Source organism: Nyctereutes procyonoides, unplaced genomic scaffold, assembly GCF_905146905.1.
Source record: "Nyctereutes procyonoides isolate TBG_1078 unplaced genomic scaffold, NYPRO_anot_genome, whole genome shotgun sequence".
NCBI classification, from domain to species: Eukaryota; Metazoa; Chordata; class Mammalia; order Carnivora; family Canidae; genus Nyctereutes; species Nyctereutes procyonoides.
The window spans coordinates 38,851,940-38,864,703 of NW_026575048.1; the positions used below are offsets into that span (position 1 = coordinate 38,851,940).

The following is a 12,764-nucleotide window of genomic DNA, read 5'->3' on the forward strand; positions in this document are numbered from 1 at the left end:
AATATACATTTACATAGTAATACCTGAAAAATCACAATTACCTCTCCTTACCGGTATATGAGGTTCAGCTATGTCCTTCTGAAAATATTTGGGATGTAAATTAATAATAAACTTTGCTGCATTCTCTCCAGATTTCTTTGCCAGTAAAAACAAACGCTATATAAAGAAAAGGATTTAGATATAAACTGACTCAAAAGATCAGAATTACACCCTCAGCAAGTATTATCCACCCCCTCAAAAAGAATGCAATATTACATAGAAACTCAATTAGAAGCTAAATTACACACCACCGCATGTCCACCTCTGCTACTGAGTGTGACACTTTTGGTCATACACAGCTTGTGGTATACAAAACCAGTGCACTGAAACCGAGTGGACTGCTTCAGTGTGAAAGAGCCCTAAGAATTAAATCCCAAATCTTTTCCACAGCCTAGCTCTAAAACTGTGAAAAAAGTAGCAAAGGATTCAGAGTCTAAAGAGTTATCTCTAACAGTTAACAGCATCTGTTAACTTTTCAAAAGTTTTTACACCTAAGTAAAATTCTATATCCATCCATGCTTGTACCCAAACCACCAAGATAAAACATAATGCTAGAAAAGCTACATGATAACACTCACAGATTCCATAGAGGATGCTGGTATGAGGTAAGGATCATCCTGAAATGCGTAAGGGGCAGCTGTGGGGTCCTGTGAAGACAAAGAAATCTCTTTATTTTTTTTTTTTTTAAGAAATCTCTTTATATTTTAATTAAGACCTTGAGTTTTGATAACTAAAAACTCTGTAAAAGAAATTTTAATTAAATATGTAACACTTGCAGAAGTGTGTGTCTGTGGTGAGAGAAACACCTACACTGTACTCTCAGCTCTCTAAGACTCTGTTGTCATTACACACAACTTAAAGCAAACAAGGGCTCAAACCCCTATTACTGCCTCTTAAGATATGAGGGTGCTACCAGGAACTACTGCTTATTTAAATGAAAGATTCTCTAATTAACCAGCCTGGGCACCAGTGTCCTGAACTAGGGTTTCCTTCAAAGCCTGGCCACTACCCATCCAAGAGTCCCTCCTCCAAATGGAGGATCCTACTGTGCCCTCTTGGAAGGAGCAAACAGTAGCAGCTTCTCCTGCGTCCTGATGTTGGAGGTTTGATACACTTCTTCACATTGTTCTAGGGAGAACTCTGAGCAAAATCAACTCTTCAGTACCACTCACTGAAAAGTGTCCCCAAATTACTTTCTCTATTCCTCTCCTCTCTCCCTTGGAACCTCCTTTCCTGGGCCTTCTGGGACCTTTGCTCCATAGGAAAAACGCACCCTATGTCCAGAATCTCTCCTATCCCCTTGATGCCCTGTCTGACTTGGACTCTCCAAGGGATTGTTTCCCTGCAGCTCTCAAGGGATAGCTGCTCATACCTAAGGCCTGAGGTAGGATTTTTTTGGGGTCTCAGCCTCCTGCTGCCCTTTCAAAACCTCTATCCCTACATACTCATTGGAGGCTCATTTTATCTGGTTATACCACTTCACTAAGATGAAGCAGTCATGTAATGATAAACCAGAGGTAGCAGGTTAGCTGCCCTGGACTACCTGCTCCCTGATTACACTTGAACTAGTGCCTGGCTCTGATCCTCTGTACCACCCTTGTTAGATACCTGTTTAGGGCCTCTTCCATTCCACTTACCTATCATCAGATGCAACCAATGCTAGTTCCTTATCTTCCCCTACCAACTCCCCTGTCCCTATCGCAACTGCCACAGCCATAGTTCAGTGTCTTCCTTATTTTTTACAAAGCACTTCCTATGTGCCAGGCATTCATTATTGTAGTTACCAGGGAGACAACCGAATTATCCCCTCCCTATAAAGCTTGCAGTCTAGTAGGGGGAAAAACACCTCCAGAAAGTAAAAATAAACAATACACAATGAATTAAAAAGATGTAACTGCTATGTAGCAAAATGAAGTAGAAAAAGGGACAAGAAAGTGTCAAAGAGATCTACGACCCAAATGGGGTAGTCATGGAAGGCCTCACTGAAAAAGTGATACTGAAGCAAAGATTCAAGCAGATGAGGGAGTAAATAATGTTGAGTATCTCAGGGGAAGCAGTCCAGGCAGAAGAACAGCAAACATTAGAGCCCTGAAGCAGAGGTCTACCTGCGGGGAAACAGAATTAGGCAGGAGGCTCGGGTAGGGCACCCAGAAGGTTGACAAGAGATGCCGTCAGAGAGGTAACGTGGGAGTGGGGAGATCATCGGAGGGCCTTAGGAGCTCTCACCTAGTTTTTATCCCAATTATGACAAATGAGAAGCCGCTCGAGTTCTGAGCAAAAGAGTGATGTGATCCAACATTTTATTAGGATCACTTGGGCTGCTGAACTGCGAGCTGTCTGTGGGGAGCTAGGGCAGTGAAGAGACAGGGCCTGCTGTGTTTAATCCAGGGTAGTAAGAGATAATGGTGACTTAGATGACTATAGTGATCATGTTGTGATGACAAGAGTGCAGAGTCTGATACTGTGCAGAGTTATCAGGCCTGAGACTGCTATCCTTAGAAAGGCCTACTTGCAAGGCTGCCCTGGAAAATCTGGTTTTGGGAGGGTTCCCACCATCCCCAGTACCAATGAGAATGGCTCATTGTGTCGAGACTGTAGAGTGTGGTTTATGGTGAACTTCTGCCTTCCTTCTGAAAGTCTGAAATTTTGGTATGTGCCAGGTACAGGGTGCCTTCATGGCTAGACACCAAAAAAAAAAAAAAAAAAAAAAAAAAAAACCTCTGGGCCAAGTCTCCAAAGAGCTTTCACGGCAGATATTACACATGTGTGTCAACTCTGCTGGGAGGAATTAGGCATATCCTGTGTGACTCCACTGGGAAAAGACTCTTAGAAACTTGTACCTGGTTTCTTCTGGATTTCACCCTATGTGCCTTTTCCCTTGTCCAACTTTGCTTTGTGTCCTTTTCCTATATTAAATAGTAGCTGTAGGACTATATGTTGAGTACTGGGAGTTGTCCTAGCAAATCACTGCACCTGGGAGTGGTCTTGGGATTCCACGTACATCTATCTTGAAGGAAGAAACAAAGGATTTACTAATATGCAGCAAGAGAGAAAAAACGAGTCACAGATAACTCCTTAGGTTTTGATTTGAGCAACTAGAACAACAGAGGTGCCACTGAGGAGATAGCGAGGTTTGGGTTTGGACATGGTAGTTTTAACATCTTTACTCTCCATTAAAGTTCCAACGTTTCCCATCTCCACATGGCTGTCTTTTCTAAAATCTGATTTTCATAACACTGCTTAAAATTCTTCGGAGGACCTGAGTCCCCAGCATTGTGTTTAATCATCTTGCCTCATATTTCTCATTTCTCTACCCACCAAATCCTTGATTCCTACCATACCAACTACTCATTCTATGCCTTTGTACCTTTGCTCATGGTGCTGCCTCTAACAGGAATGCTCCTTCCCACCATAGTATCCTTGCCGCTCACGTTCCTAGAAGCAATCCAATTATCAGCTCCTCTGGGAAGTCCTTTCCCAGCCTGGGTTATGTACCCTCTTCCCAGTGCTCCTCCATGCTCCCTCTCTAGGAACTGTGCAAGGATTGTCTTTACATCCAGCACAGTGCCTGGTAAGCATCAGAAAGGTAGAATATGCGGTACTGAATGAATAAATTACTATACCTTGGGTTTTAAAGGCCCAAACCCAGACAAATCAGACAAATGCACACATAAATCTACAACTTCTCTGACTTGAATGCCATTCTCATTAAAAACAAAACAAAACAAAAACAACCTGAGAAAGTCTCAGAGGGCCATTACTCTAGTTTACATTTCAGATGCCTAGTTAGAGGTAAGTGAACTGCTGAAGATCTCAATGTATTACTAGCATGGAGATGCAGTATTTTAAAAACCCCTTCTGAGAAACTGCTAGGATATACCAGGGCATATTTGACCCAATACTCCTTAAGTTTAACATCTACAATAGAAAACAGTTCTGGAAATCTGTGATAATGGCCTTAAAGATTAGTATCCACATAGATATTGTGGCAGTTAACGTCTTAATTATTTTAGACATTATCCTTGTAGTTGAAATTAAAAATATAGCTTTCAGGTAGCCTGGGTGGCTCAGCGGTTTAGCGCCACCTTCAGCCCTGGGTGTGATCCTGGAGTCCCTGGATAGAGTCCCACATCAGGTTCCCTGCATGGAGCCTGCTTCTCCCTCTGCGTACCTGTCTGCCTCTCTCTGTGTGTCTCTAATGAATAAATAAATCTTAAAAAAAAAAAGGAAAAAGAAATAGCTTTCACATGATGAAAAATACAATCAGCCAGAAATTCCCTTTTCCAGGCACTTGGCTGGCTCAGTTGGTACAGCATGTGACTCTTAATCTTGGGGTTTTGAGTTTGAGCCCCATGTTGGATGTAAAGATTACTTAACATAAGAAAAAAAGAAAAAGTTCCATTTCTGAGGCATTTACCAAGGTTTCAGTTTATCTGTCAGATTACAAACTCCGTTCTTAAATTGTCAAGACAGCAAGTTATTGACAAATATTTCACTAAAATAGTTGTAATAATAATTAATCCCTATTTTATAGATAAACATACAGAAGCATCCAGAGATAAAATAACTTTTTGATGCAGGTCACAAAGCTAGTTACTCAGATATGAAACAAAACACTGGCTCCAGGACCCATATTCTAAATCACTATATCATTTACAGCATGGTAGATACACTATTTCTCAAAGTTGGTCTACACATCACCTGCATTACAGTATTGGATCTAAACCATCCTCCAGGGCCATGCATTTCAACAAGCTCTTCAGGGGATTAACTTTAAAGATTAGGGATTTAAGATAAAAACACAGAGTTTGGAGATAAAAGACATAGGGCTAAAACAAGGAGTTAACTTCCTAACTAGCCTAAAGCCAGTTCCTTTAAAAGCTTTAGTTTCTCCATTTGTCTCATGAAGGGACTGGATTACATTATTTCTAAGAAACTGGCAAGATCTGCAACAAAAACCTGAAATTCTGGGGATCCCTGGGTGGCTCAGCGGGTTAGCACCTGCCTTTGGCCCAGGGCATGGTCCTGGAGTCCCTGGATCAAGTCCCACATCGGGCTCCCTGTGTGGAGCCTGCTTCTCCCTCTGCCTGTGTCTCTGCCTCTCTCTGTGTCTGTCTCTCATGAATGAATAAATGAAATCTTAAAAAAAACAAAACAAAACTGAAATTCGTACTTACCCTACTCACTGTCGATCCAAGTGCTTGAAGAACAGCCACTTTATTCCTAAGAACAAGAATCATACATTAACCCATGTAAGGGATTTCTCGTTCCAATTTTTAGTATATGTGCTGCCGAAGAGTGCATAGGGATTTTTTTTATACCCACAAAATGAACAAGTGATTCTACTCTCAGTATGGATCAGCCAATAAAAAAAGTTTAGCTCGTAACTAAAGCCAATTCTTATTTCTCAAGATCACTAGAACAAGAAGCTAGAAAATGAGCAAACAGTCCCATTCTTTTGCCTAAAGGTGGGTCGTATATGTTCCTACTATACTTTGCCCATCCTCTCTGGCATGGTCCCTCATACTACCTCCAAAGGCCTAGCAATTTCCATTCCTATCTTATAAGGTTGTCTGTGTCTATCCTGAATCTTAACTTGCCCTATCCATTTTCCTATGCATTCTTTTTTTTAAGATTTTTAGATAATCTCTATACTCGGTGTGGGGCTTAAACAGACACCCCATTTTCCTATGCATTCCTTATTGCACTTTCTGGGCTCTTCTGTTATGTGAAGTGGCGACTTTTTTTGTTTAAAGCAGTGACTCTTAACTCAGCTATATAGATGAATAAATCACCGGCTGCACTCCGGACTTTCTGAATCAAATCCTCCAAGTTCCACGGATAACTGTCACATACTTTCTTACTGAATTCCCAGATGATTCTGATGAACTCTTCTCATTTAGACCTCTCAACTATATAGCCTTTATAAAAAATTCCAGGCCAGCTGGCCACTATGCTATGGGTAGAGACTTGAACTGCTGGAAAAGGAGATTTCACTGAATAGACAAATCAAGATAATTTGGTTCCAAATAGTTTTATTCTTGCTACATTTTATGTGTTTCATTTCCAAAAGAGAAGTAAACTTAATAAACCAAAAGTATTTTTCTAAACAAATTTTAACAGAACACTCAACAATATAAATCATCTCAAAAAGACAAAAGAACATACACGGGATTTTATATTACATCATGACTGAATAATTTCCTGATGTGTATAAAATCCATGGTGTTTTCTATCCACTTTTAAAGTCACATTTATGTAATTTAATCAGGACAAAGAAATCCTCATCTCTGGACATTCTCTCACTAAAGCTTACATTAGCATAGAAGTCTTATCAAGTGAACATATCTTCTTAACCTACTGAACTGACAAAAAATTATGACATTCACATTACTTGCTAGTTCATTTTAAAAATCAACATCAATGGATATATTATCCCTAAAAAATAAACTAAAATATTACAGATTATGGTGTCATCTGGTGACCCCCTTTCCCCCAATTGTGAGTGAGCCATAAAAAAACACATACTGCCATTCTGTTCATCTGCTTACGTAAGTTTGATTGTATTACCCATGTTACTACATATAAATCTAATCAGCTTCTTTAAATGATAACCACTTATTATCGACTTATTTACCTATGGGCACTCAGACTGTTTCAATTTGTTAGTATTTCCAAGTGGTAAAAAACATTCTCATTCATGTCTCTTTGGATTTATGCTAGTGTTCCTCCAGAATGGCTAACCAACAAGGTATACACATTTTATTTTCATTTTTAAAGATTTTATTTATTCATGAGAGACAGAGAGACAGAGACATAGGCAGAAAGAGAAGCAGGCTCCCCATAGGGAGCCTGATGCGGAACTCCATCCTGGGACCACGCCCTGAGCCAAAGGCAGATGCTCAACCACTGAGCCATCCAGGTGCCCCAGTATACACATTTTAAATTATGATTCTGCAAACTTTCCTCTAAAGTATTATTCCAATTGACTGCTCTATCAACAAATGTTATTTGAGGCATCCATTTCTCCACACCTTCTCTGTACCAATCTAGTAAGTTTTTTTTTTTTAATGTGGGGCTTGAACTCCGGACCCTGAGATTAATAGATGCTTATCCAACTGAGCCACTCAGGTGCCCCTCTATCAAGTTTTAGATCTCCTTCTTTTAGGAACCCAGTTACCTATGCATTGATTATAACTAGATTTCCTATCACCCCTAACATTACTACATAGATTCACACTTTCACAACACTGCCTTTAATATATTAAATTCATTTATGAAAACTCACGAGGAACCTGTGTAATTTGCTAACATCTTCTTTGGCACCTGAGTGATCTAGGAAATCACATCCTTAAATGGTGATACATGTTTAAAATTAGGCAACAGGAATTTGTAGCCCTAATGGCTTCTGCCAGGTCTAAAAGCCTCAATTCCAGAGCATAGAAATTATCACTTTCTCTATAAAGAAATGAATAGTGTCACAGGAACTCTGTTGTATGTTACACTAGTGTCGCATAAAAGTAGACACAGATGGGGCACCTGGGTGGCTCAGTTAAGCATTTGCCTTCAGCTCAGGCCATGATCCCAAGGTCCTGGGATCAAGACCCACATCGGGCTCTCAGTTCAGCTGAGAGCTTGCTTCTCCCTCTCCCTCTGTCTGCCTACGACCTCTGCTTGTGTTCTGTCAAATAAATAAATAAAACCTTAAAAAAAAAAAAAGTAGCCACAATGTTAACAAATGAGGCCAAGCTCCAAAAGATTTTGAATTTCATGTGATTTTCTCATGGCCGTGAATGTCTTTTGGCCTTTTTCAAAAATACAAAAACCATTCTTGGCTCCTGGGCTATAAATAAGCAGGCCTCAGTTTAATGGCCAATGCTCTGTATCAGCTATCTTATTTCCCTATTCTAAGAGAACATTTCTCACAGAACTGCCTGCTTGGCCTCTTCCTACCAGCAGATATTTCATGGTGATGTGCCACTCTACCTTACTGTTCCTTTATCTGGTCTCATTCTTTAGGGTTCACAAGAATTACCTACAGGGAAATGCATTTTAAACAAAATTCCTAGGTGATTCTGATGCTAATAAAATAATCTTACTCATTTAAGGCACAGGTCATTTTCCACATTTTCAATAAAACTCCCTTGATTTGTGTAATACAATCATTACTGACTATATCATATCCTCTATGCCTCTAGCTGTGTGTATAAGATTTGTACACATGTAAGTATAAAATGTAAAATATAAAATATGCACATGACTCAAGTATATCATAAGCCACCTGACCACAACCTCCAGATATTCCATTTTCCCTGTAGTACCTTCCTCAGGGACAGATGCACAGTGGGTTGGTAAAGTGCTTTGGACATGAATGCCATTCATAGATACAAATCAGTTCTCCCAAACTATATGTATACAGCTGACCCTTGAACAAGGGGTTCCAAACAGCTCCCAGTCCCCTGCACAGTCAAAAATCCATATATAACTTTTTTTAAGATTTGAGAGAGAGAAATTATGCACACACACATATACACACAAAGGCAGGCAGAAGGACAGGCAGAGGGAGAAAAGAGAAGCAGGCTTCCTGTCAAGCAGAAAGCCCAACTCAACTCGGGACCTGATCCCAAGACCCTGAGAGCATGACCTGAGCCAAGGACAGCTGCCTAATTGAGCCACCCCTCTATATACAACTTTTTAACTCTTTCCAAATTCAATAGCCTACTGTTGACTAAAGCCTTTCTGATAACCTACAAAATATGCATTAATCAATTGCTCCTCTTAAGTGTTACACACTGTATTCTTAAAGTAAAAAAAAAATTTTTTTGAGAATACGTTCTTTTTTTTTTTTTTTTTTTAAGAATACATTCATAATACTCTACTGTGTTCATGGAAAAAATTATGGATCCAAGCAGTTCAAGTCTGTTATTCAAGGGTCAACTGTAATTTATGCAAAAAAAAGTTAAACCCCAAAACCTTAAAATAGTGATCTTCTGAGAACTATGTGGAAGACACTGTTCAAATGCTCCTTTAATCCTCTGAGGCTGGTGCTGTCATTGTCCACATTTTACTACGGAATAGACTAAGAAGCGTGGCTCTAATTAGAGTAATTGTTGGCAATTTTATTTTCTTCTTGTATTTAGCATACTCCCCCACAATAATTAATTCTGTAATTAAAAAATTTTTTTTTAAAAAAATAACCTAAAGTCTTTGGGTCCTACTTAGAAAAGACCTGGCTTTTTGAGGGTCTTCAAAATCAGTACTATAAGAATTCCAGAGAGAAGTTTCACTTCTCACATATTCAACAACTCCTAAATAAGACAATTTAGTCAAGGATGTATCTAGTGAGCTAAAAAGAAGCTAAACTCTGTCCACACTGTTTTGTTTTACTTTATTAAAGACCGTAAGGATAATACTTATGTCTGGTCTTCCAACCTTGTAAGAACACTTAAAAAAAAAAAAATCCTTCTAATAAGGATGTTCATAATTAACCATTAACATTTAACTACTTATCCAAACTTAATTCAGATCTTTTAACCCTATGTAAATCTCATGCCCTATTCACTCACTACTCTTCACCCTCCTCTTTATGTTTTCAACTCCCAAGTTTTTCTCCCATAAGCTGTTCTGTTCCATGGAATGCTCTCTACTGCTTTTCATGTCTTTGGCTCCTTACCTACAAATGTTTTGCACCCAACCACTTGCTGAATGAACACTGAATACTCACCAAGTTTTCTTTCTTGGAATGACCACTTCTTCAATCCCTTAATTTGAAAAATAAAACAAAAGTAAATCAGTTTTCCAATACTATCACTACTACAAGTAAGTGAAATGTATTAACATAAAAATGAAATTGTTTCAATATATTTTTATATACCTGTTATATTAGTTCCTTCAACCTTTGGGAGGGTTGCACTTCCAGAATAAAATCTGCAAAAAATAAGTCCTAAAATGATACTCATTAATGAAGTTCCCACCTCATCTCCACCTATGTGCATTTTGAACCCTAATTTTCCAATTGTCATGGATCAAAATGACTGAATTCATGCCAATATACACTGAGAAGACATGGCCTGAAGAGAAAGTTCAAAACCATTACAAAATAGAGAGAAGATATGGACACAATACGGTCAACATTTTTTTTTTTAAGATTTTATTTATTTATTCATGAAAGACACAGAGAGAGGCAGAGACACAGGCAGAGGGAGAAGCAGGCTCCATGCCGGGAGACTGATGAGGGACTCAATCCCGACTCCAGGATCACGGCCTGGGCCGAAGGCAGACGCTGAACTGCTGAGCCACCCAAGTGTCCCCGGTCAATATTTTTAAATCAGGCAATCTCATTAAATAAAATCAGGGGAAAAATTTCAATAGCATGTGAACCACTGAAGCAGCTGATTTGAAATGAGACTTTCAACCTTGGTAATCTAAAATATTGAGGTCAAGAGGGGCAATTTAATGAGCTCCTCATTCCATACGAATAATATCCTAATGATAAGACTAACCCACTTATGACAATTATGATGAATCAAGCTAAGATAACCATGGCCTTTTATCCCACTTCATTCAACAACCAAGAATCTGCCAAATATATACGTCCAAGTAATTTAAACTTGAAATTGCTGACCTTATTTTCCATCCAAAATACAGACCCACTGATCCATGACTGAATTTTTAAATGTTTTGATCGTACTAAGGAACACAGTAAAAATATCAGTCACGTACACTATTATCTTGTGCATTTCCTACCCACACGTCATTAGCACCATTCCTAAAATGACCAAAATGTAATTAGAAAAAAATGTACTTCCTTTACTGGTATCTGGTCTCAAACATTTTTAAAACAGTATCTCTCTCCTAAGTATCAACCTGAGAGGGATCCACTGTTCCAAATTATGCTGTTTCTCCCAACATTAGGACCACTGTAGTCTTGTGGGTGAAAGCAGAGGAAGAGATACCGCTGTCAGGCAAAGGAAATGAGTAGAAAAATGTCAACAGCGGCACTACCAGGAAAAAGACTGGGATAGACAGCAGCGTTAAAGCTGGAGCACTTCCTCCTTTTTTTGAGGACTTGAGTGAAGGGATTGCACACTAAATGTATACAATAAGTCATACAGTTTACTTACTCCTCACCATTTTTTCTTGTTTGTTTGGATGATTACTAGCTCCAGTCTAAAAAAGAGAAAACCTATTATCCAATTAAAGAAACGTGACAATCAACAGCAACCCAAAGGCTATGCTCCAAACTTTTAGACTTCCTTGTTTTTATGAAGACCTGGATAATTTCTTTGGCTAACCATCCCCACAACATCCAGCACGCAGTGGCCCTCATAAAATGCCTTTAATCTGGGAAATCTTCCGAGTTCCCCCTGCTTGGTGAAAATGAATAAGGGCACCTATTTTTCTTTTTTAAGATTTTATTTATTTATTTATTCATGAGAGAGAAAGAAAGGCAGAAACATAGGCAGAGGGAGCTATTTTTCTATTTTTAAAACTTGAGACGGGTTGCTAATAGCCACATCCACTAAAACGCAAGCTCCACGAGAACAGGATCCTAATCCTGCTGACAGTTCTTAACTCTAGGATAAGCAAGCCACCCAATAAACAACTCCCTAACCGAGGAGCCTCAAGCCCTTATTTCCAGGACTCCAGCACCGCGTGCGGGGATAAGCACAAGGTAGCGGAATTGCGCGTGCGCATCTGCCTCCGTCGTACCTAGTTCCCCAGCTCCCAGAGAAAAGCTGACACATTGGAGGAAGTCGGCCAGGGGTCTCTTTCTCAGGGATTCTCCAAGCATCTCGTACCTGCAGCTGGGAATCTGTCCACACGGACTTGCCCGCTGACCCCTCAGCTTCAGGCAAAGCCTGCAGCGGAACCCCAGCCAACGACTCGTCGCTGCTGCCGCCATCTTTGGCTTCTTCGCGTAGCATGCTGGGAAAGCCTGACCTCGACTTTCAGGATTACCCAGAGGGGGCGGGGAATAGCTCGGCTATTGGCTGAGACGGAACAAGACAAAAGCAATCAAGAATTAGGTGAAAAGCTCGTGGCTTGAAAGACTTTTTTACGGAAGTTAAAGGCTCAAAAGGCCTCGTTTTCCTCTAAGAAATTTTCAGAAACTCTTATTTTAATGACATATATCCTCAGTATTTTCAAAATAAGAGGGCAAGCGAAAGTCATCAAATTACTTCCCCCCCCCACGGTGGAAGTGGTCTCGTCCACGTAAATCTCATCCCGGCGGGCTTTTCTCGCGCGCAAGCGCATTATAAATCACATGGTGGCTGCGTGCTTGAGTCGGAGTTAAGTTGCCGGTGCTGATTAGAACCTCTCTCTGGGTGTCAGAACTCGAAGCCTACCTGTAAGATGTTGGGCTCAAAGAACATGCCCTGGCGGAGGCTGCAGGGCATTTCCTTCGGGATGTACTCGGCCGAGGAACTCAAGTAAGGAGTTGGTGGGAAGCATGCTGAGTCGGTCTGTTCAGGCGGCGCCGTAAACTACTATTCCCGAAAGGTCTTGCGCTCAGTTTATCCTCTGAGTCGCTGATGGTCGGGCGCGTTGCCTCTTGGGACGCGTAGTTCCCAGGAACATCTTGAGTCGGCGTGCCCTGCCTAGGACCCTTTGGTGCCAGGTTAGAGGTTTCATTGGGGAGAAGGAGGTTCGTAGGTTGCAGCGTTAGGGTTCATCGATTTCTTTGGTAATTAACCAGCGTTTGTGGCGTTGTAACCTCCCTG

General features: G+C 40.3%; 2 protein-coding genes across 4 annotated transcripts in view; one reads left to right on the forward strand and one right to left on the reverse strand.

The window, feature by feature from the left end:
* PTCD3 (pentatricopeptide repeat domain 3) overlaps positions 1 to 12,492 on the reverse strand; it is a 30,097-nt gene extending 17,605 nt beyond the window's left edge. The window contains exons 1-7 of one of the 3 annotated variants that reach the window (XM_055327263.1): positions 12,390 to 12,492; positions 11,752 to 12,032; positions 9,914 to 9,966; positions 9,764 to 9,800; positions 5,217 to 5,262; positions 618 to 686; positions 52 to 156 (exon numbers count right to left, since the gene is read on the reverse strand). In XM_055327263.1, coding sequence (XP_055183238.1) covers positions 52 to 156; positions 618 to 686; positions 5,217 to 5,262; positions 9,764 to 9,800; positions 9,914 to 9,966; positions 11,752 to 11,966 — 525 coding nt within the window. In that variant the 5' untranslated portion in view covers positions 11,967 to 12,032; positions 12,390 to 12,492. Of the gene's footprint in view, positions 1 to 51; positions 157 to 617; positions 687 to 5,216; positions 5,263 to 9,763; positions 9,801 to 9,913; positions 9,983 to 11,751; positions 12,033 to 12,389 lie in introns of all 3 variants that reach the window. The other 2 variants (XM_055327264.1, XM_055327265.1) reach the window with 2 other exon arrangements.
* Positions 12,370 to 12,764, forward strand: part of POLR1A (RNA polymerase I subunit A) — a 71,314-nt gene continuing 70,919 nt past the window's right edge. Inside the window, exon 1 of the mRNA XM_055327253.1 lies at positions 12,370 to 12,473. Coding sequence (XP_055183228.1) covers positions 12,397 to 12,473 — 77 coding nt within the window. The 5' untranslated portion in view covers positions 12,370 to 12,396. The remainder of the gene's footprint in view (positions 12,474 to 12,764) is intronic.